General features: G+C 44.5%; 1 protein-coding gene across 3 annotated transcripts; it reads left to right on the top strand.

Moving 5' to 3' along the window:
- The first annotated feature begins 8,498 nt into the window (after window positions 1-8,498).
- Window positions 8,499-23,282, top strand: LOC118077477 (zinc finger protein RFP-like). Of its 3 annotated transcripts, none has more exons than XM_060270692.1 (9): window positions 8,499-8,949; window positions 10,736-11,041; window positions 13,225-13,320; window positions 15,626-15,844; window positions 15,977-15,999; window positions 17,009-17,124; window positions 17,528-17,554; window positions 18,230-18,289; window positions 21,447-23,282. In XM_060270692.1, exons 1-9 carry the CDS (start codon window positions 8,530-8,532, stop codon window positions 22,001-22,003), a joined length of 1,824 nt encoding a protein of 607 aa, XP_060126675.1. In that variant the 5' UTR covers window positions 8,499-8,529; the 3' UTR covers window positions 22,004-23,282. The 3 variants fall into 3 exon arrangements, with proteins under 3 accessions (XP_060126675.1, XP_060126674.1, XP_060126676.1); XM_060270691.1 differs by having other exon boundaries at window positions 8,500-8,949; window positions 15,626-15,856; XM_060270693.1 differs by lacking the exon at window positions 10,736-11,041 and having other exon boundaries at window positions 8,500-8,949; window positions 15,626-15,856.
- The last annotated feature ends 786 nt before the right edge of the window (window positions 23,283-24,068 follow it).

Raw genomic sequence — 24,068 nt, 5'->3', positions numbered from 1 at the left:
CAACATCCTTGATTCAATTTTGGGGGTTCAGCTTTCAGCAGCTCCCTAGTGGGGCTGGAAAACCACTCCAGTCTGAAAACCTAGAGTACTACTCTCAGAATAGACCAGTGCTTTCCAATCTTTTCATATTGGTGACACACTTTTTAGACATGCATCTTTTCGTGACATGGTAATTCAGCTTTTTTCCAGCTGGAAACCTCTTTGGTGAGTTCCGGCACCTCTGCAGCATTGCTGCATGTCGCTCGGGGCTGCTCCCCTAAAGAAAGCAAAATAAAAAAATTCCTTCAGTAGCACCTTAAAGACCAACTAAGCCCCTAAAGAAAGGTTCCACAAGTTCCGGCACTTCTTTTTCTAAAAGAAAAAAAGCCCTGTTTAGTAGCAAACTGGAGGTTAAACAAACCCCTTTCCAGCCCAGGAGAAGCGCGGGGAGCGTTCCCACGACACACCAACACTCTGCAGACGACACACTTAACGTGTCTCAGCACAGTCTGGAAAGCTCTGGTGCAGACATTAAGAACATATTATTCTGTGAACTGGGTGGAAGCTGATCCTGGTGATTGTTTGCCAAGCATGCCTTCCTCTTTAGCACATTCCCCCCTTTAGTTCTGAGTTTGAGTGTCTTCAAAGCCCACGACACCTTTGGTAAAGGCTGTTCTCCAACTGGAGAGCTCGCAGACCAGTGTTTCCCAGTTGTCAGTGTTTATACTACTTTTTTAAGATTTACCTTGAGAGAGTCTTTAAACCTCTTTTGTTGACCACCAGCATTACACTTTCCATTTTAAAGTTCGGAATAGAGTAGTTGCTTTGTAAGATAGCAATCAAGCATCCGCACAACATGACCAGTCCAACAAAGTTGATGTTGAAGAATCATTGCTTTGACACTGGTGATCTTTGCTTCTTCCAGTACACTGGCATTAGTTTGCCTGTCTTCCCGTGCGGCTTCGAAAATAAAAAAATCTAGATTCCAAATTGAAATAGTAGAAGGAAATACCAAATTGTTATCTAAAATGTATGAGTCCGTTTTGGAATGGAATACAAAAGATGAAGAAACAAAAGAGGTCATGATAAAATGGGCCATAGACTTTGGTTATAACATAGAAATAGATTTATGGTTGAAACTATGGAATCAATATATCAAGTTCACTGCATGCACGGTACTAAAGGAAAACATAATGAAGATGATGTACCGTTGGCATCTGACTCCGGTTAAACTGGCTAGGATTTATAAGAAAAAAGACAGAAGATGTTGGAAATGTATGTTGGAGAAGGGGGATACGTATCACATGTGGTGGCGGTGTAAAAAAGTAATATCATATTGGGAACAGATATATAATGAGTTAAAAAGATTATTAAAATATACCTTCCCCAAAAAACCAGAATTGTTTCTGTTAGGACTGATGGGGAGAGAAATCAGAAAAGAGGACCACAGAATATTTATTTATGTATGCAACCACCACCGCCAGAATACTCTTAGCGCAGAAGTGGAAATCCCCAGACATTCCAACGGTGGAGGATTAGAGGGTGAAGATGGTAGAATACCTAGAGTCGGCCAGGCTAACTGGAAGGGTGAGAGATCAAAAAGACCAGAAATCTCAAAAAGAATGGTGTAAATTTAGAGAATATCTGAAAACATATTGTAAACCAACAATAACGCTAACTGGCTTAACATAATACCTACAGCTGTTTAAAACAAGAAAGGGATACCTTAGAGAATAAACAACGGAAAAAGATATGGAAACTAAAAAGAACGAGCAGTTAAAAGAGAAGAAAATAGAAAACCAACTGTTAAAGAAGGAGGAAGCTGAAGCCAACAGAATTTATAGAAAATGGAGATAAAGTGTAATAATAGATGACGGGCGGGGAGGGGTAAGAGGGGTTGTATTGGTTGGATATATTTACTGTAATATGTAGAACAAATAACGCCGTACGAAGTTGTATGAATATTTTGACTTTATTATTATTATTTTTCTTTCTTTACATACCTGAAAATTCAATAAAAATTATATGGAAAAAATATATAGTTTGCCTGTCTTCCCAAGTGATGTGTAAAAGGTTTTGGAGACCCCGTTGATGGAATCTTTCAAGGAGTTGGATATTGATAATATGTGTGATGGCCTGAATGTAATGTTCTCACATTTTCCCTTTATGTAAACGGTTTTGGAAGCTGGAACAGACCAAAGGAAAATAGCTGCAAATTGAAGGAGCAAATTGTACCAAAGATATGGGAAGCATATGACAGGGGGAGAAGGTGGAGGCTTGTCAGCACCAGCTCATTCAGGCACTTAATTAGATTTCATCATGCAGATAGCCAAATGTTTCCCTCTTCTGCAAAAGCCAAGGCCAAACAAGACATGACAGTGGCAGACCCACCTCAAACGCCATGCCTTTCCGCATTTGCAATGTGGGGGTATCTCCATTGGCCTCCTCTACAGGGATGGTGTCAGGATTATAATGGCAATTTCTACTCTGTCCATCCTTCCAAAGGACCCAGGGTAGAGTGCAACATTACACAAAGACAATCGTTGCCATAGATTAAAACGAGTTCGTGGGCACCAGAATTGAAGAAGGATGTTGACAAGCTGGGACATGGGCAGAGGAGGGCAACCAAGATGTTCAAGGGTCTGGAAACCATGTAGGGGTGTTTGAAGGAGCTGGGTGTGTTCAGCCTGGAAAAGAGGAGATATGATAGCCGTCTTCAAATATCTCAAGGGCTGTCTCATGGAAGAGGGAACAAGCTAGTTTTCTCCTTCTCCGGAGGGGAGGACTCAAACCCATGGCTTCAAGTTGAAAGGAGATTCCAACTAAATATCAGGAAGAACTTTCTGGCAGTAAGAGATGCTTGATAGTAGAACGGACTCCCACAGGAGGTTATGGGGTTTCCTTCCATGGAGGTTTTTAAGCAGAGGTTGGGTTGTCACCTGCCATACATGCTTTAGCTGAGATTCCTGCATTGCAAGGGATTTGACTTGATGACCCTTGAAGTCCCTTCCAACTCTACAATTCTATAATTCTATGAAAGCATCTGTGATAATTATTGTCCTTGTATGGGAGACAAAATGCATGGGTCCACAGCAAATGCGCCACGAGTTGGGTGGCGAGGAGAAATCCTCCCAGCACTTCTTTCTGGTAGCAATCCCAGTGATAGGAGCAGAACCATCATCAGATGGTTCTACCAACCCACCCAGCTACTTCAGAAGAGTACCAGGATTAATGACACCCAAAGTCACTGAGAGCTCTAGGACAAAGGTCTTCAACCATTGGGTTGGGACCCTTAGGGGAGTCACAGCAAAGCTGTTGCCACCATGTTGGACTCTGAACAGGATGAAAGAAAAAAGTAAGGTTACCGTAACTTCCGTCATATAGCTTCAGTATGCTGATGACAACGTAGTGTGAGCACACTCAGAGGATGACCTCCAAACCATCCTAAATATCTTCGCAGCAGCTTACGAAAAGCTTGGCCTATCACTCAACATCCAAAAAACCAAAGTGCTGCACTAACAAGTACAAAATAACCCCTCTGCAGCACCACAAATCCAACTCAGTGGTGTAACGTTGGAAAATGTTGATCACTTCTCCTACCTAGGCAGTTATCTTTCCACAAGGGCCAACATTGATGCCGAAATCCAACATCGCCTGAGCTCTGCGAGTGCGGCTTTCTCCCGATTGAAGTGCAGACTTTTGGAGGACCGGGACATTCACAGGGAAACCAAAGTGCTTGTTTACAAAGCTATTGTACTACCAACCTTACTATATGATTGTGAAACATGGACCACTTACAAACACCATCTCAAACTCCTCAAAAGATTCCATCAACGGTGTCTCCGAAAAATTTTACACATCACTTGGGAAGACAGGCGAACTAATATCAGTGTACTGGAAGTGTGGAAGAGACCACAAGGGCCATCCAGTCCAACCCCCTGCCAAGCAGGAAACACCATCAAAGCATTCTTGACATATGCCTATCAAACCTCTGCTTAAAGACCTCCAAAGAAGGAGACTCCACCACACTCCTTTGTAGCAAATTCCACTGCCAAACAGCTCTTACTGTCAGGAAGTTCTTCCTAATGTTTAGGTGGAATCTTCTTTCTTGTAGTTTGAATCCATTGCTCCATGTCCACTTCTCTGGAGCAGCAGAAAACAGCCTTTCACCCTCCTCTATATGACATCCTTTTATATATTTGAACATGGCTATCATATCACCCCTTAACTTCCTCTTCTCCAGGCTAAACATACCCAGCTCCCTAAGCCGTTCCTCATAAGGCATCGTTTCCAGGCCTTTGACCATTTTGGTTGCCCTCTTCTGGACACGATCCAGCTTGTCAGTATCCTTCTTGAACTGTGGTGCCCAGAACTGGACACAGTACTCCAGGTGAGGTCTGACCAGAGCAGAATACAGTGGTACTATTACTTCCCTTGATCTAGATGCTATACTCCTATTGATGCAGCCCAGAATTGCATTGGCTTTTTTTAGCTGCTGCATCGCACTGTTGACTCATGTCAAGTTTGTGGTCTACCAAGACTCCTAGATCCTTTTCACATGTACTGCTCTCAAGCCAAGTGTCTCCCATCCTGTATTTGTGCCTTATGCATGCCGGATTGAAAAACAAACCACTTGATTATTATCTTTCAAAAAAATGGACACCCAGTCTTTGAAGAGAACCCAAACTTTGAAGAACATTTTGCTCCAACTGTAATAGGAAGGGAGAATGGCCTGGTACAACTTGTTCACAGAGTTGCTCCAAAGGCTAATTGGATTCGTTGCTTCTTCTACAAGAAAGATTAACTTTATCAAATTAAGTACTTGTGATAGAAGTTCTCTGCCAAGGATTGGGTTGCAAACACTAAACTCTGTTGATGTTGTGCAAAGAAATGAGACGATGATTGCCATGATTGTCAACATGAGTTCATATGCTTCTTCATTAAGTTTGTTCACAAAACAAACGGTTCAGTGTACACCACAAATGGATTTATCAACAATTTTCAAGACAGATGTTTTAAATAAAGAACTGAGTACATTTCTACTGGTTGCATCCTGTCAACTGATGGCTCAAAATTGGAAAGCTTTATATAATTTGCTGTTATCTGTTTGGAGTCAGAAGGTTTTGCAATGGCTCTAATGGAAAAAGCTGGCTAAACACTCAATGGGTAGTATATGGAAAATGACACTTCAGGCATTCTTAGCTTCTTCTTCTTCTTCTTCTTCTTCTTCTTCTTCTTCTTCTTCTTCTTCTTCTTCTTCTTCTTCTTCTTCTTCTTCTTCTGCGATCACTCATAGCCAAGTAAGATTGTCTTCCATAAACACGATTTTAACAATTGGTCTGTAAGTGACTGTGGAGGCCAGTTCTGGATCCACACATCCGTCCACAGTGGGGACATTGTTTTCCAGGCGGGAGTTGATCACGGTGTGGATTTGCCAAGTGTCCCTTCCTCTTAGCACGTTTCTCCCTTGCGTCCTGAGATCGCGTTTCTTCAAAGCCCATGACATCTTTGGTAAAGGCTGTTCTCCAACTGGAGCGCTCGCAGGCCAGTGTTTCCCAGTTGTCAGTGTTTGTACTACATTTTTTAAGATTTGCCTTGAGAGAGTCTTTAAACCTCTTTTGTTGACCACCAGCATTACACTTTCCATTTTTAAGTTCGGAATAGAGTAGTTGCTTTGGAAGACGATCATCAGGCATCCGCACAACATGACCAGTCCAACAAAGTTGATGTTGAAGAATCATTGGTTCAACACTGGTGATCTTTGCTTCTTCCAGTACACCTGTTTTCCGAAGTGATGTGTAAAAATTTTTGGAGACACCATTGATGGAATCTTTCGAAGAGTTGGAGATGGCATTTATAAGTGGTCCAGGTTTCACAAGCATATAGTAAGGTTGGTAGTACAATAGCACTGTTTATAACTCAACATGCATCTGGTCGGGCACTGTAAGAACAAGATGCTGAACTGGAGCCATTGGCCTGATCCAGCAGGCTCTTCTTATGTTCTTATGTGCAAGGGGGTCCTATACTGAGCTTAAGTAGTGAGTCAGAGGTGGGTCTCAGGCAGAGGCACCAAGTTGTGCCCAACATTGGGAGAGCCTGTTGTACATGCATGACATCACACATGTGTCACACACACCCAACCCGGCCAAGCCGACTTGGTCTGCGACCCCCCACCCACCCACCTGCTGCCCACTGCTTTAACTTTGTAGGTTGCCTCCACCATGAGCCCCTCTGCAAGGCCCACCAAGGCACTTGGGCGCAGTCCTTTGAGATTGCGTTCCTTTGAGAGGTAGGGGTGACTAAAGCTGTTTCACCGTCTAAATGTAGATCGGAAGAGGCCTCTATAATCTGCTTCATTCAGTACATCTACAGATGAATATGAGTAATGCATGTGGAATATTTCCAATATTTAATAGCTCTACATGAGTGTTTGATGGTATGATGCTCTTGATTTTTATGGCGAGTTGGGCTATGTTTGGCTTCTGTTTAACAACAACAACAACAATTTATTATTTATACCCCACCCATCTGACTGGGTTTCCCCAGCCACTCTGGGTGGCTCCCAACAGAATAATAATAATAATAATAATAATAATAATAATAATAAGTGATCAAACATTAAAAAACTTCCCAAAACAGGGCTGCCTTCAGATGCCTTCTAAAAGTCAGGTAGATATTTATCTCCTTGACACAAGGAGGGTGGGCGCCACCACCAAAAAGGCCCTCTGCCAGGTTCCCTGTAACTTCACTTCTCGCAGTGAGGGAACCACCAGAAGGCCCTCAGAGCTGGACCTCAGTGTCCGGGTTGAACAATAGGGGTGGAGAAGCTCCTTGAAAGTTTTGAAATATCCTACTTACTGAGCCTCAAGTGCTTCCATCCAACAATACTCATCTTTCAAAATGTTCTTATGCATATGGAGCATTTGCACACATACCCCTTTTTATACCACTTTAGGGATGTTCTGTTTAAGCAGGTGTTCCAGCACATTCCAACAGTTGTTATGTAGCTGATTCCTCACCCAAGGCCTCTATGTGTGTTACTTGTGTATACGGATGGGTGACTCTGCCCCAGGGCCGTCTTAAGCATCTCTGGCACCCTGGCGCCGTGGTGCGAAGATCCCTCCGGCGCCCCTCCGCCCCATTTCCCAGTGCGGCTGTCTGGCAGGCATAGTGCGGCACCCCCCTGGCAGCCTGGCGCCCTGGCACCTTGCGCAACCCAGCCTTGCCTTAGAGCCGGCCCTGCTCTGCCCATTCCAGTTTCTTTCAATTTCTCATCTTTCTATAATAAATAATAGGGACCCAGGTGGCGCTGTGGTTAAACCACTGAGCCTAGGGCTTGCTGATCAGAAGGTCGGCGGTTCGAATCCCTGTGACGGGGTGAGCTCCCGTTGCTTGGTCCCAGCTCCTGCCAACCTAGCAGTTCAAAAGCACGTCAAAATTCAAGTAGATAAATAGGAACCGCTACAGTGGGAAGGTAAACGGCGTTTCCATGTGCTGCTCTGGTTCACCAGAAGCGGCTTTGTCATGCTGGCCACATGACCTGGAAGCTATACGCCGGCTCCCTCGGCCAATAATGCGAGATGAGCGCGCAACCCCAGAGTCGGTCACAACTGGACCTAATGGTCAGGGGTCCCTTTACCTTTACCTTTATAAATAATAATAATAATAATAATAATAATAATAATAATAATAATAATAATTTATTTATACCCCGCCCATCTGGCCAGGTTCCCCCAGCCACTCTGGCCGGCTTCCAACAAAACATTAAAATACAGAAATCCATCAAACATTAAAAGCTTCCCTAAACAGGGCTGCCTTAAGATGCCTTCTAAAGGTCTGGTAATAATTGTTCTCTTTGACCTCTGGTGGGAGAGCATTCCACAGGGTGGGTGCCACTACCGAGAAGGCCCTCTGCCTGGTTCCACATCAGTTTGCTATTATTGTTTAAGTCACCATCAATTTTCTCCCAATAGGAACAAACTTCTTCCAATACGAACAAAATTGTACACAATTTTTCCTGGCATGCAAATTTGTCAACAAAGCAGTTTCGCTCAATACTGTATATTATTCGTTTTTATGCACGGTTCACCCTAGTCCATGGTACTGCAAAATTCAGAGACGTGCAGATTTCAAAGGATGGCTGTGTTTCGCTTCCCGTGTGGTTTTAGAAAGGGCTGGTTAAGCGCAGTGACCTTTAAAATGGGGAATGAATTGCATTTCTCCCCTGCCCCTACTTCTGTGTAAAGGGCAGTCACAGACACACAGGATCCTGAAGTGCTCTGGGAATCTCTATGCAGAGAGAGGTCTCTCTGCTCCAGGGTGTTTGCTTGTCACAGCAACAGCAGAGGCAGAATCACCCGGGTAGCATCAATGCTTGTGCAGCAAGTTAGTTTGTGTGATTTCCAGGAACTGCCTGAGGAAAGGGGGAGGGCATTAAACCCTCCCACAGTTGCAGACCAATCCTGGAAATCTGACACCAAGACCCTGGCATCCCAAATGCAATATAAGTCCCTCATTTTGTGTTGAGGAAAGAAAGAAAGAAAGCTAGCCATGGCTGCTCCAGGCTCTTTCCAGGAGTCCTCTGATCAGACTTGTTCCATCTGCAAGCAATGCTTCGACAATCCAGTGACGATTGACTGCGGGCACAATTTCTGCCAAGCCTGCCTCCCCTTGCTGCCTCATTGGGGGGAGCCCAACAGAGACCCTGCCTGCCTGCTGTGTAGTGAAACCGTCCATCAAAAGAACTTCAAGCCCAACCAGCAACTGGCCAACCTTGTGGAGCTTATCAGGAAACTTCAGGAGGGGGCGAAAAGAGATGCAGAAAGGAGGGAAGTGAGCAAGAGTCACCAAGATCCCCTGAGGCTCTCCTGCAAGGAGGGTCAAGCCCCCATCCGCACAGTCTCCAAATGCAACAAGGAGGACAAAATCCATGATGTGATTCCTGCAGAAGTGGCCGCTCAAGGGTCCAAGGTAGGAGAATCTCCACAAAGGAAGAGGACAGAACCCTCAGGGTCATGGGTTCAATCCCCACGTTGGGCAAAAGATCACCGCATTGCAGGGGGTTGGATTAGATGACTGTCGAGGTCCTTTCCAACTCTATGAATCTATGGGATTCCATGTACACTTCCATAGGGCCATTTGAGCCAAGTGAAACTTTTTTTGTAACTTTGGGGGGGGGGTCTGGGGGTTAAATTCGAACACCTTTTGTAGGGAGGGAATGTGGCAGTCGAGAGTGGTGGAGGTTTTCCTCTTTTGTCTAATTCAAAACACCTTGCCATCACTTCCAGGAATGGTTCAGCCACTGCCACCAGCCATTATTTGTGGGAATAGCAGAATCATCTTGGGTGCAAGACAAAGTGATGGCTAAGCAACCCTCGAGCTGATTTTGAGGGCATGCAGGGGGCTGGAAGGGACAGGAGAGGGAAAGGAAGTCTCGCTGCATGCACAGAAATCTGTTGCCCAAGCAGAAATGCTTTCAGCCCATTGTCAGGAACATCCTGAGGGAAAATTGTTGAAGTCCCCATGTGTCCGAAGTGTAGGAACTGATAAAAAGAAGTTATGCAGGCATATAACTCCAGGCATGTAGGATGTTGACGTGTGTTTTAATCTGGGTTTTGTCTTCTCCTTGATTTTAATTTCTAAATGTCATAAATAGTTGCTTTTTCCCAATAATTATATTGCTTTGTTATTTTTGTAAGTGACTTTGAGGTTTTATTACAATCAAGCAGGATATAAATCTTTTGCAATAAATATGGATAAATAACTTGATAAACCAATCTATCAGCCACCATCCAGCACACCCTCAAAATAAAAACAGACAAAAATCACAACATAGCTAAATGCATCAGCAAACTGGGGTCCATATTTGATCTGTTAAAACTGAAGCTTTGTTTCTGACCCCCATTTACTATAATGGGAAAATTTTTTATGGCTATAATCTCTTTTCCTTTTCACATAAGTGAGTGAAATATCTGAAGGGCTATGTCACATGGAAGAGGGAGCAAGTTTGTTTTCTCCTGCTCTGGAGGGTAGGATGCAAACCAATGGCTTTAGGTTACAAGAAAGGAGATTCCGACTGAACATTTGGAAAAACTTTCTGACAGCAAGAGCTGTTCAGCAGTGGAGCAGATTCCTACGAGAGAGTGATGGGACTCTCCTTCCTTGGAGGTTTTTAAGCAGTGCTTGGATGGCCCTCCATGTCAGGGATGCTTTAGGTGAGATTCCTGCATTGCAGGGAGTTGGGACTCGATGATCCTCGAGGTCCCTTCCAATTCTATGATTGTATGAAATTTGCTGGCAAAGTAGCCCCTCCAGTGGGAGAACAATTCATTGCCCAAGCAGAAATCCTTGTGCTGATGAAACGATTGCCTTGGTGCTATGTTGGATTCCATGCAATGTATTAGAGGACATGCAAGCCGACCCCGTAGAAGTGATCTTTCTGGGAGAGTTGTTTTGTAAATTTTGGTGAACTGTGTATGTTTTTGCTTGACTGCTATTTACGTTTATCTGAATACTGTTTGCGTTTGTGTATTTTTAAACTCTTAAGTCTATTGGAAACCTCTGTGCAACAAGTGACTAATAATAATAATAATTTTTCAAAATAAAGAAAATCATTCAGTAGCACCTTAAAGACCAACTAAGTTTTTATTTTGGTATGAGCTTTCGTGTGCATGCACACTTCTTCAGATACCAATTTTTCAAATAATTATTATCCTACAGCAATTTACTCCTTCTCTAAAACATACCCATTTTGCAGGTGACCCAAAATGCACCTCCTAACATCAGTGCCACAAAGACCCCAGTTCTGGGCTCACCAACCACAAATGAGGGTCAGGAAACCATTTGCTCCATCTGTAGGGAGTATCTGACAGACCCGGTGACCCTGGACTGTGGCCACAACTTCTGCCGGGAGTGCATCACTGACTACTGTAAGATTTGGGAAAATCAGGATGGGGGAGCGCTGGAGTGTCCTCTTTGCAAATTCCAGATCCAGAAGTGGAATTTTCGACCAAATCTGCAGCTGGCAGAAAACCTCAAACTCCTTTCACTAAAATTATATAAGGTAAAGTAAGGTTGGGATTTTCATGCTGGGAGCCTCTGTTCCTATTATAGTCAATGCCGAATTAAGAAGGGAGGGGAGGAAATTACATATAGAAGACTCCCAATTCAATCCAGGGTTGGATCTATATTGATCTTCTAAACATTATTGAATATAATATTCTATCATGCTTAATGGCAGTTTTCCATTGCTGGTGGCTAACTGCTCTGCAGAGCCCTCTGTTAACGCATTTTAAACATTATAAATGACAAGTGAAGATCTGCCCCGGGTAATCTCTGAATATAAAATTCTGCCTGAGAGTTTGGAGAGTTGTTGACTGTATTGCGCAGATTAATGCTCAGGCTCAACAATGCATCTGCTTCAGATTTGCTGCAGATGGGCCATAATAATAATAATAATAATAATAATAATAAGGCCCATTTGACTGGTGGCTCCCAACAAAATATTAAAAGCACAATAAAACATCAACAATTAGAAACTTCCCTAAACAGGGCTGCCTTCAGATGTCTTCCAAAAGTCAAATAGTTGTTTATCTGTTTGACATCTGGTGGGAGAGTGTTCCACAGGGCAGACTAAGATCCCAGCTTCACTTCCTCCCAATTGTACTGAGAAAGTTGAAATAATTCTATCTAATATCCTAAAAACCTGAGGGCAGCTTTTTGCTAGAGGAACAAATAGTTTGATACAGAATCAGACTGGCTCATATAGTATGTACAGTGGAACCTCGGTTTATGAACACTTCGGTTTATGAATTTTCGGTTTATGAACACCACAGACCCATCTGGAACGGATTAATTCATTTTCCATTACTTTCAATCGGAAAGTTCGCTTCAGTTTATGAACGCTTCAGTTTATGAACAGACTTCCGGAACCAATTACACCCATGCTTCAGTTTATGAACGCTTCAGTTTAAGTACTCCGCGGACCCGTCTGGAACAGATTAATCCACTTTCCATTACTTTCAATGGGAAAGTCCGCTTCAGTTTATGAACGCCTCAGTTTAAGTACTCCGCGGACTGTTTGGAACAGATTAATCCACTTTCCATTACTTTCAATGGGAAAGTTTGCTTCAGTTTATGAACACTTCAGTTTATGAACAGACTTCCGGAACCAATTGTGTTCATAAACCGAGGTACCACTGTATCTAACATACTTTAAAAAGGTGGTGGGATAGGGGGATATGGTCTTTATTTTTCAAGCAAAGAAAGAGTCGGGAGATGCCTCTGCATATTGCTGTATCTTCATACTTAGATGAGACATAAGCCCTTTCGGACTGCTGTGTAAGTACAAAGACATGGGGAAGATGAAGTGTCAACATAGCAATGGCCTCTGCCCTCTTAGCTACCCGTGATTATGTCAATGTTTAAGACAAGTCCACTTGGGCACACACCCTTCCATGTGATTAAGGAATCCTACAGGGTGGCCCCAAAACATTGTTTCTGACAATGGAATGACTTGATAGGGTGAACGTTTTCTAAGGAGATCCGTGTTTGGCATCACATGGACAGCCCTCCTGCCGGAACCAAATTATCGTTACGAGTTTGTCTGTGCCAGACCTCTCTAATCCTAGGATCCAGCAAGTGTTAGAATTCAATCAAGGCTTGGGGAGTTATGCTGTGTGCCAAGCCCCTCTAATCCCAGCATAGCTGTCAACTTTCGGATTTGAAAATAAGGGATCAGGAGCATCACCTGTCCACTTTCGGATTTGTAAATAAGGGATCAGCAGCCTCACCTGTCCTGGGGACAGTCTACTCTATGGTATATCTAACAATCCAGGATAGCAGCGGGAAACGGCGCTAGAATAAGGGAATTTCCCGCAAAAAAGGGGAAAGTTGACAGCTGTGACTTGGAATAAGTGAGTTTCCCACACAAAAAGGGAGGGTTGGCAGCTATGAATCCCAGGATTCAGAAGGTGTTAAAATCTAACCAAGGTTTCTAATTTTTGGAATAGCCATGCGAGTCTCCGGAGGGAGGTGTAAGGAGAACGAAGGAAGGGGAGATGGCAAGTGCCCCTCCCTCAACTCACAGATAGTTGTATATATGTGTGTAAACAAACCATATATCATAAAGGCACCACAATCACTGCTGTGCCTCATTCCCAAAAGGAAACATGAACCCTGAGAAAGCGCCCGGAACCCCGGGAATCTCTTGCCGCTCGGAGACTATGTTATTTTCAATCTGTGCAGGAAAGAATCCAGACCCAGCTGAAGTCTTGGGAGAAAGAAAAGCAAAACTTTGTCAATCAGAAACGGTCCGAAGAAGAGGAAAAGCAGAAATGTCTGGTAGGTTTTTTCCCATTCAAGGGCTTTGCACGCCGAGGTTGTGCGTTGACGACAGACTCGCAGCCGGGGCGAGGATTGTGGAGCAAACCTGAACCCCAGAAAGTCTGTCACTTTAAAACTGCCTCACACTTGGCCAGACTAACTCGAGGCTATTCCACAAAGCCCTCTAAATCATGTACTTGCTACTACATAAAAGGTAAAGGTAAAGGACCCCTGACAGTTAAGTCTAGTCGTGAACGACTCTGGGGTTGTGGCGCACATCTCACTTAAAAGGCTGAGGGAGCTGGCGTTTGTCCGCTTCCGCAGACAGTTTTTCCAGGTAATGTGGCCAGCATGACTAAGCCGCTTCTGGAGAAACCAGAGCAGCGCATGGAAACGCCATTTACCTTCCCGCCGGAGTGGTACCTATTTATCTACTTGCACTTTGATGTGCTTTCAAACTGCTAGGTTCAGAGCATAGCATCCTTTAAACCCACAGGCTGGTATGGCAGGAAAGGCTAGAACCTACCATACTTTCTACTTTCCCAAAGTTCCAGGACTAATCGCTTCTTTCCTTAGCCATTCCTTGCCCTGTGTGCAGCTTGAAAGTAGCTGCAAGTGTGTGCAGTCATGGGTCAGTCGGGTGTGTGTAAATGGGGGACTGACTGCCTGTACTGGATGTGTGTTGTGTTGCCTGTGCATGCTTCACGTCTGATGTGTGGAGTGTGTTGCCTGTGCATGCTTCACGTCTGATGTGTGGAGTGAGTATGTGTGGAGGACAGAGGGTGGGGTCTCCATGTTTGTTCCAGGTCAATTAATAATAATAATAATAAATAAATTATTATTTATACCAGGCACGTCCAACAGGTAGATTGTAATCTATCAGTAGATCACGGGATGTCTGTGGTAGATCACTGGCACCCCTAAAAAAAGCTCACCCAAAATTTTCCTCCTCCCTAAAAAAAGCTGAACAACTATGACCTGAAGCCCTAAACAAAAATGGGCCTCCCTCCCTCCTAAAAGAAGCTCAACAAGTTTGACCTAAACCCCAAAAAACAGGGCTTCCTTCCTTAAAAAAACTCAACAGCTTTGACCTGAACCCCCCAAAAAGGGGGTAGATCACTCCCAGTGTTTAACTTTGTGAGTAGATCACAGTCTCTTGGGAGTTGGTCACCCCTGATTTATACCTTTCGCATCTGGCTGGGTTTCCCCAGCCACTCTGGGCGGCTTCCAACAAAATATTAAAATACAATGGTCAGTTAAACATTAAAAGCTTCCCTAAACAGGGCTGCCTTCAGATGTCTTCTAAAAGTCGTGCATGCACACGAAAGCTCATACCAAAATAAAAACTTAGTTGGTCTTTAAGGTGCTACTGAAGGAATTTTTTTATTTTACTTCTAAAAGTCTGGTAGTTGTTTTTCTCATTGACATCACAGGGCGGGTGCCACTACCGAGAAGGCCCTCTGCCTGCTCCCCTGTAACTTGGCTTCTCGCAAAGAGGGAACCGCCAGAGGCCCTCAGCGCTGGACCTCAGTGTCCGAGCAGAATGAAGGGAGTGGAGACGCTCCTTCAGGTATACTGGACCGAGGCCGTTTAGGGCTTTAAAGGTCAGCACCAACACTTTGAATTGCGCTCGGAAACGTACTGGGAGCCAATGTAGATCTTTCAAGAAAGGTGTTATGTGGTCTCGGCGTCCACTCCCAGTCACCAGTCTCGCTGCCGCATTCTGGATTAGTTGTAGTTCCCGGGTCACCTTCAAAGGTAGCATCACGTAGAGCGCATTGCAGTAGTCCAAGCGAGAGATAACTAGAGCATGCACCACTCTGGCGAGACAGGCAACGGGCAGGTAGGGTCTCAGCCTGCATACCAGATGGAGCTGATAAACAGCTGCCCCGGAAACAGAATTGACCTGCGCCTCCATGGACAGCTGTGAGTCCAAAATGACTCCCGGGCTGCGCACCTGGTCCTTCAGGGCACAGTTACCCCATTCAGGACCAGGGAGTCCTCCACACCTTCCTGCCTCCTGTCCCCCACAAACAGTACTTCTGTCTTGTCAGGATTCAACCTCAATCTGTTAGCCGCCATCCAACCTCCAACTGCCTCCAGACACTCACACAGGACCTTTACTGCCTTCACTGGTTCTGATTTGAAAGAGAGGTAGAGCTGGGTATCGTCCGCATACTGATGAACACCCAGCCCAAACCCCCTGATGAGCTCTCCCAGCGGCTTCATATAGATATTAAAAAGCATGGGGGAGAGGACAGAACCCTGAGACACCCCACAAGTGAGAGCCCGTGTGACACATGTGTGGACGTTCTTTCCTCAGAAACAGTTAGACACAGAAAAGCAGAAAATCAAAGACGCCTTTAAGAAAATGCAAAAGTCTCTGGAGGAAAAAGAGAGTTCCTCGCTGGCCCGCCTGAGAAACCTAGAAAAGGAGATTAAGAAGAAGGTGGCGGAAAATGGCAACAGACTCTCGGAGGACATTTCTTACCTCACTAACTTGATCGCTGAGCTGGAGAAGAAGTGTGAGCAGCCCCCACAGGTACTCCTTAAGGTGAGATGGAGTCAGTGTCACCTGAGAGTGACATTTGGTTTTCCGCAGAGAAAACAGGGCAAATCAGTCCTCCTGGTAACACAAATATGAGACAGATTTCTCTGTATCTTTCTTTTTCAGGACATCGAAAGTACCTTGCTCAGGTAGGCAGCTCCTTCTCCTGCCATTATTGACTCTTTTTTAAAAAAGAAAAAAACCCTGCTTATTCCCCAGAAAGTCTTGATGCAGCTAACAGTAGCAAAAGCAGAATAAACAAACATTATAATGTCCATAGGCTGCAGGGCAAGGTGAGCAACAACTGGCTTATCTTCTTATTTTCTGTTACAGAGTTTTTAGTCTAGCTTCTACAATCTACACCCTTTGGATCTGACATTATTTGCCACAGATAATTTGCCCACAGCTACATTTGTCTTGACAGGGGTAACAATAACAATAATATATTATTTATACCCCGCCCATCTGGCTGGGTTTCCCCAGCCACCCAGGGCAGCTCCCAAAAGAATATTTAAAACATCAAACATTAAAAACTTTCCCAAACAGGGCTGCCTTCAGATGTCTTCTAAAAGTCATAAAGTTGTTTATTTCCTTGACATCTGATGGGAGGGTGTTCCACAGGGCGGGCGCCACTACCGAGAAGGCCCTGTGCCTGGTTCCTTGTAACTTCACTTCTTGCAGGGAGGGAACTGCCAGAAGGCCCTCGGAGCTGGACCTCAGTGTTCAGGCAGAACGATGAGGGTGGAGACGCTCCTTCAGGTATACTGGGCCGAGGCCATTTAGGGCTTTAAAGGTCAGCACCAACACTTTGAATTGTGCTCGGAAACGTACTGGGAGCCAATGTAGGTCTTTCAAGACCGGTGTAATGTGGTCTCGGCGGCCGCTCCCAGTCACCAGTCCAGCTGCCGCATTCTGGATCAGTTGTAGTTTCCAAGTCACCTTCAAAGGGATGAAGCACATTATTGTGTGAGCTCAAGAAGCCCCTCTATATAGAACCCGGCTATGGTCCCCTCCAGTCCTGCCTCTCTACTTCCCCCAAAAGCCCTGGCTACTTAAAACCCTTTTCAGACGACAGGCGTCGCGCAATGAATCTATAAAGCATTCAAGGAATTACCATTCTTTAACCTTTCTTTTCGCAAAACCACGTTTCCCTCCCAGGTACGAGGAGAAACGAGCAGAACATTCAGTGGACCTTTCCACCTGGTTGGAGGAGAGACTCAAGATCTGTTGTGAGAAAAGTTCTGCTGTAGTAAACGCTATGGTGAAATGTGCAGGTATTTGTGGGAAGCTCAGGGGCTGGGGGGGGGGGAGGTTCAGCTCTCAAAGATTTCCCTGTCGAGGAAAACAATCTAGGGCCCGGGGTGGAATATGCAACAGAAACATCCTCCCGGCTGTAAAAAAAAGAGGCAAAATTCCTTGCCAGCGAAAGGCATGGAAACAAAAAAACTTCAGAGTGCCTTTATGCAAATTGACGGTGCAAACCTGGGAGATTCTGTAGAGCCCTAGCAACTGCATCTTGAAAGACTGCTGTAGAGCTGGAAAAAATGCAGTAAATATGTAATTTTTCCACAAAAAAATATGAAATCTACATATAAGATTACATATTGATAAGCTCTTTGAGTGAATTTGTCATTTTAAAACCTCTCGTTTCCCTCCTTCTCCCACCTCCTCAAACAGATTCTCTGGAAGAAGCATTGAAGAAAGGTATTTTTTGTGGGACAGAATACCAAGGGATATTTTGATGGGATAAGTTGCCAGCGGGTCCGTCTGCTGAACACAGGAAATCACCCACTTTAAAACTGTAGCACATGTGTGGTGTTCGTGCAGAGCCTCCCCCCCCCCCGGTCATTTCACGGACTATTGACCTGTACACCACTAATTTATTCTTCCGCTGCCACCAATTTTGTGGGGGAAACCTGAGGGCTACCTGAGTCTTAGTCAGGTAGAGTTAACAATTAAGATTAAAGTTTATTTCAAACACAAACAAGTTTTAAAATATATTCAAAACGCTGTCCCTCTAGTCCCTTCTCAGTCTTGTCCCTGTCTCTAACTCACTCTGACTCCTCTATCTCCCCCCCCCCAAAAAAACCCAACTGAACTAACTGTCAAAACCTCTGGGCTGAGCCTCAAAATCAGGTAGGCTCCGCCTCCGGGCTTTCTTATTGGTCAACCTATTAACCCTTTCTCTCCCCCAATGCTAACATATCCTCAAAGAATGGGCAAACACCACATCATGTAACGTAATTCTAATTTATATGATGATCTTAATCAAGGTCCAGTTGACATATTGCTATTTTGTAACACTGCTGCTGCTCTTGCTTGCTCATGAATCACCTAAAAAGTAATAATCCCATGAAATACCTCATTTTTATATTTCAGAAGGTTTGAATAAATTTCTCTCTCACACTACAGCGCCTCTGGAGCAAAAACTGGAGAAAGGTAATATTATGGAACTAAATGAGAACTAAATCTTGCTGGGAGGTGGGGCGTGAAAAAGAGTCAAACTGATTTTATTATGGAACTAAATAAGAACTAAATCAGGCATCCCCAAACTTCGGCCCTCCAGATGTTTTGGACTACAATTCCCATCACCCCCGACCACTGGTCCTCTTAGCTAGGGATCATGGGAGTTGTAGGCCAAAGCCTCTGGAGGGCCGCAGTTTGGGGATGCCTGAACTAAATCTTGCTGGGAGGTGGTGCTTGAAAAGAGTCAAAGAGCCATAGGCGTAGCCGGGGGGCAGAAGGGGGCAGCTGCCCCCCTAGAAGCAAAAAATTAAATGGTTAAGGCGCGCTGGTGAAGGGAAGAGAAGCGGCTCAAGTCCCGTCCCGAGTCCGTGCCTCGCTCTCCCCACTGCGCGCTGGGCTGGGGGCAGAGAGAGAGAGCGGCAGCGGCATTGCTTGGAGGGCGACGCTGCGCTCCCCCTCCCCCACCCAGCTGCCGACTGGCGCGGAGCAGGTTTATTATTATTTTTGGCACCTCGTTCCACCCCTGCAATGCCTTTTTTTTTAACTGACACCTGAAAGAAGGAACGTGCAGCTCGTTACGGGACAGGGGCCCGCGAGCCGACCGACACTGATAAATTTAAACTGCACTGTTCAGTGATACACCACATAATCGTGTACTTGGCTGCAGCGAAATGGCAGCAGCAGCTGCAAAGCTGCCTCCGTCGAAGGAAACCTGGACCTGGGCTAACTTCAGCCCACACTTCTTCAAGTCACAGCGAGCACAGCACAGAAAGTGCTGCCCCACAATGCTCTGTGGCACTTCATTTGCATGTAAATGAGGTGCCACAGAGCATTGTGGGGCAGCACTTTCTGTGCTGTGCTCGCTGTGACTTGAAGAAGTGTGGGCTGAAGTTAGCCCAAGTCCAGGTCCAGGTTTCTCTCAACGGAGGCAGCTTCCCCCTTAGTTTTGATCCTGGGTATGCCCATGCAAAGAGCAGAATTGATTGTATTCTGTGAACCGCCCTGAGACCGTTGGGTATAAGGCGGTATATAACTTCAATAAATAATAACTGTTTCTTAACTGTGCCTGACCTTCCGTCCAAAAGTTAATTCATACAGCAGAGCCCTATATTTAAATGCCGAGCTTAATCAGGAAAGTACTGTAACAGGGCTTTTTTAAAAGAAGCAACCGCTAAAACATGTATGACGATTGTTTTCTTCTTTTTCTATTGCTTATTAAACAAGAACTGAACAAAAGTAAGATCTGGAAGAATTAGATGGAAACACAAACCCTCCAACATTTCTCCAATGAAAAAAGGACGCCCAATTCTGGGCAGCTTCCAACATATATAAAAACATAATAATTTTTATATAAAAATTTTTAAAAAATCAACTTCCCTATAACTTCCCATGCCTTCAGATGTCTTCTAAAGGTTGTATACAGTCATACCTCGGTTTAAGTAAGCCTCGGCTTGAGTTTTTTCTGTTTAAGTACTCCACGGACCCGTCTGGATCAGATTAATCCACTTTCCATTACTTTCACTGGGAAAGTTCGCTTCAGGTTAAGTACAGACTTCCAGAAACAATTACACTCATACCTCGGGTTAAGTACGCTTCAGGTTGAGTACTCCGCGGACCCGTCTGGAACAGATTGATCCACTTTCCATTACTTTCAATGGGAAAGTTCACTTCAGGTTAAGTACGCTTCAGGTTAAGTACAGACTTCCAGAACCAATTGTGTTTGTAAACCGAGGTGCCACTGTAGTTACTTATCTCATTGACTCAGGGATCACATAGCTCCATACCTTCCAAAATGTCTCCAATGAAAATAGAGACGTCTTAAGGAAAAGTGGGACATCCTGGGATCAAATCAGAAACCAGGACATTTCAGGGCCCCAACCTGAGACCTATGGGTGGGCCGCAGTGATGTCATTGGATGGGCCCAGTGATGTCATGGCTGCAGGCCCCAGTGATGTGGTTAAGAATGACACATAAAACATTAACCATAGTCACTGAGAGCATGTCATTCAGATAAAAACTACAAAGTCCAACAAATGAGTAATTATTATTATTTATTATTATTATTTATTGAATTTATATACCGCCCTATACCCGGAGGTCCCAGGGCAGTTCAAAAAAGAGATCACAATATATAAAAACTATAACCCAATAATAGGTAAAGGTAAAGGGACCCCTGACCGTTAAGCCCAGTCGCGGACGACTCTGGGGTTGCGGCGCTCATCTCGCTTTACTGGCCGAGGGAGCCGGCGTACAGCTTCCAGGTCATGTGGCCAGCATGACTAAGCCGCTTCTGGCGAACCAGAGCAGCACACGGAAATGCCGTTTACCTTCCCGCCGGAGTGGTACCCATTTATCTACCTGCACTTTGACGTGCTTTCAAACTACTAGGTGGGCAGGAGCAGGAACCGAGCAACGGGAGCTCACCCTGTTGTGGGTATTTTCAAACCGCCGACCTGATTGGCAAGCCCAAGAGGCTCCACATTTTAAAAGGGTATAGGATGGTGATCAGATCAACCAAAGGCCTGGTAAAAAAGGAACGTTTTTGCCTGGTACCTAAAGCTGTATAATGAAGGCACCAGGAGAGCCTCCCTGGGTAGAGCATTCCACAGGCGGGGAGCCACTGCAGAGAAGGCCCTGTTCTCGTGTTGCCACCCTCCGGACCTCTCAAGGAGGCACACGAAGGAGGGCCTCAGAAGATGATACCTGGGTCCGGGTATGTTCATATGGAAAGAGGCGGTCCTTGAGGTATTGTGGCCCTGAGCCATTTTAAGGCTTTATAGGTCAAAACCAGCACTTTGAATTGGGCCCGGAAACTAATTGGTAGCCAGTGCAGTCGGACTAGCATCGGTGTAATATGCAAACAGTCTTGCTCCAGTGAGCAACCTGGCCACTGAAATCTGCACTAGCTGAAGTTTCCAAACAGTCTTCAGAGGCATCTCTAATATGTATAAATATGTATATATGTCTGTGATTGGAAAATGGGTAGAAACCATCCATAGCTAAAGGTGGTGTTCCCAGGTGTAGTTAATGCGAAGGGATCATTCCTTCTCACCTGCTTAGGGAGTGTACGCTTGCTCGCCGGGAGATTTAAGCCCACGGTTTATTTTTTCTTTCTCTGTGTGCCCTTCAGTGAGCGTGACTCTGGATCCACAAACGGCACACCCTCTGCTCACGCTGTCTGCCGATCTGAAGAGCGTGAAGATTGGGGAAGTGCCTGACGACCAGGCCGAGGACATGGATGAATTGCACTGCATACCCTACGTGCTGGGCCGCGAGAAGTTCACCGCAGGGAGGCATGGGTGGGAGGTGGAGCTGGATTTAAATGCAGAAGACGAGGAATACATGGACCGGGAGTGCTTGTGGATCATAGGGGCTGCACGAGAGTCCTTCCAGAAAAATAGAGGTTTCGACCTGAGCCCTAAAGTTGGGGTCTGGGCTGTGGGGGTGTGCCCCTTTTCCAAAAAGCTCACTGCTTTCACTTCCCGCGAGCCAACCCATTTGCGCTTGGCACATCAGGTGAGGAAGATCCAAGTATCCCTGGATTACAAAGCACGCCAGGTGGAGTTTTTTGATGCCAATACAAATGCCTCAATCTTCACTTTTTCTGCAGCTTCATTCACTGGGGAGGCCATTCGTCCCTTTTTTTGTCTGGGGGGAGAAGGACTTGAACTGAAGTGTGGGAACTGAGCAGAATTTTCACCAGCCCTGGTCTTACCCCTAAAACAGATAGCTAGTAGAAGCTTATCTTTTGGTGCAAATAGCAGCTGTGGGGTGTATTAGGGCTGTGCTAATGGAAGCTTTCCTTCTGGTGCAAATAGCAGCTGTGGGGGTGTATTAGGGCTGTGCTAATGGAAGCTTTCCTTCTAGCCAAATGCCAAATGCACTCTGCAGCCCTAGTCGGTACAGGAGGAGAAATTCGATTTTATTTGCATGCTAATGCAAAAATACCAAATTTACACTCCCCATAGCAATGTGTGAACCAAAGCCTAGCTATCCTTCAAAATCCACGCTTCTCAGAATTTTGCTATGCAGAATTTAGTAGTCTTCTAGCCAGATAATGTGTACATTAGGGAGAATTGTGCACAAAAACGCATATATTAGTGACTATAGCATACAAACATGCATTATATCTAGTGAAACTACTTGCAAAAATGGGTATATTGGCCAAAATTGCAGAAGGTGAAATGCACACTAAAATCTCTATGCTGAGCTTATCCACCTGGATTTTTAAAATTCCAATCATATTCCTTAATTTAATCAAGAAACAAGCTTTTTTCTGATGAAAATATGCAATTCTTGCATATTCTATGCACTATTCTACATATGCATATGCACTCTAGAATGCCTAAAGTAACCAGTGTAGAGTAATCCAGCATGCTTGAGTAATTAGTGTGTGAAGAGGTTAAAACCATAGAGTAAGCTGTCCTGCCAGGCTTCGTGTATTTTACTTCCCCCTCACCTTGGGAGGAAATGGGTAACCAAGTCTTTTTGAATTTCTGTATGTAATGATCTCTGAGCTGGTCACTCCAGCCAGCAGCATAGCTTTAACCCGTCTCAAAGGAGTTCTGAAACTAGCATTTTTCTATACCAATAGTTTAGAAACTTTTGCATTCATGTAGCTGAGCAACGATTTTGACTGACTGCGCATCTTTTCTGTCTGCTGTATGGAAAAACACATGAATAGTTTTGCAAGGAAACCATTTTATGTGGTCTATCTCTGTGCTGGGGAATCAATATAGCTTGGAAAGAGCCTTTAAAAATGGTTTTACAGCCTATATTTCCATGCTTTTCTTTGCTGCATGTTTTGCAATGTTAAATCTCTGCTGGGGTTTTCTCACCAAAGGGTGCTTGGGCCTAGACTTCCAGGATGCCAACAAACAGCACATAAGCAAATATATTTAACAATACACATCACTGTATACTTAACAGTATGTATCAATATACTTATAAAGTTACTCTGCAGAAATGTACCACAGTATGTTGATTTACTCTTTTTTACCTATTATACATACACCATACTTTTTGGGGAAAGTGTATCATTATACATGAGCAAAGTGCCATTACCTTCCCACTGAAAAAAACTCAAATTTATCTCTAGGGACAGGTGAAGAGATGCCATGTCAAGCATGATTTTCTGACAAGATTTCCATACCTCTCATTTAGAAAGTAAGCCGTAACACAAGGGCATATGTTTTTGAATTCATCTGTTCATCTTTCCACATCCATTGTCCAAAAACAAAATCAAACACACACATACAAATTTTAAAAATAGGAGGAACACTTGCTTACAGTTGCATGTGGTTTTTCTCCTCACAAAAAATAAATTTAATTTTTCATGACCCCAAGCACTTCCTTCTCTAGATTGAAAGAGCAAGGGATTCAAACCGAGGTTACAAAGGAACCAATAGCTTCTGTAAGCAGATAACACAGTGCTCATTCCCTATATAGTTCCTGGGAGGAAAGGAGTTTTTGAGGGAGAAATAAACACCCACGTGCTCTATAGACCTGGTCAACATTATGTCTGAACAGGAAATTCCAACACAAATAGTGTATGCATACACTGGACCTGCTTCAATGTACCCACACTGCTAATCCTCACGCCCCACCCTGCCCTGCTCATATTGAGCACAAGCCAATGTCTTCACCTTCCAAAGCAACTACTCTATTCCGAACTTAAAAATGGAAAGCACAATGCTGGTGGTTAACAAAAGAGGTTTAAAGACTCCCTCAAGGCAAATCTTTAACAATGTAG

This window comes from Zootoca vivipara, chromosome 2 (assembly GCF_963506605.1).
Source record: "Zootoca vivipara chromosome 2, rZooViv1.1, whole genome shotgun sequence".
Classification (NCBI taxonomy): Eukaryota; Metazoa; Chordata; class Lepidosauria; order Squamata; family Lacertidae; genus Zootoca; species Zootoca vivipara.
The sequence above is the reverse complement of the archived record's forward strand: the minus strand, read 5'-3'. Positions and strand labels throughout refer to the sequence as shown.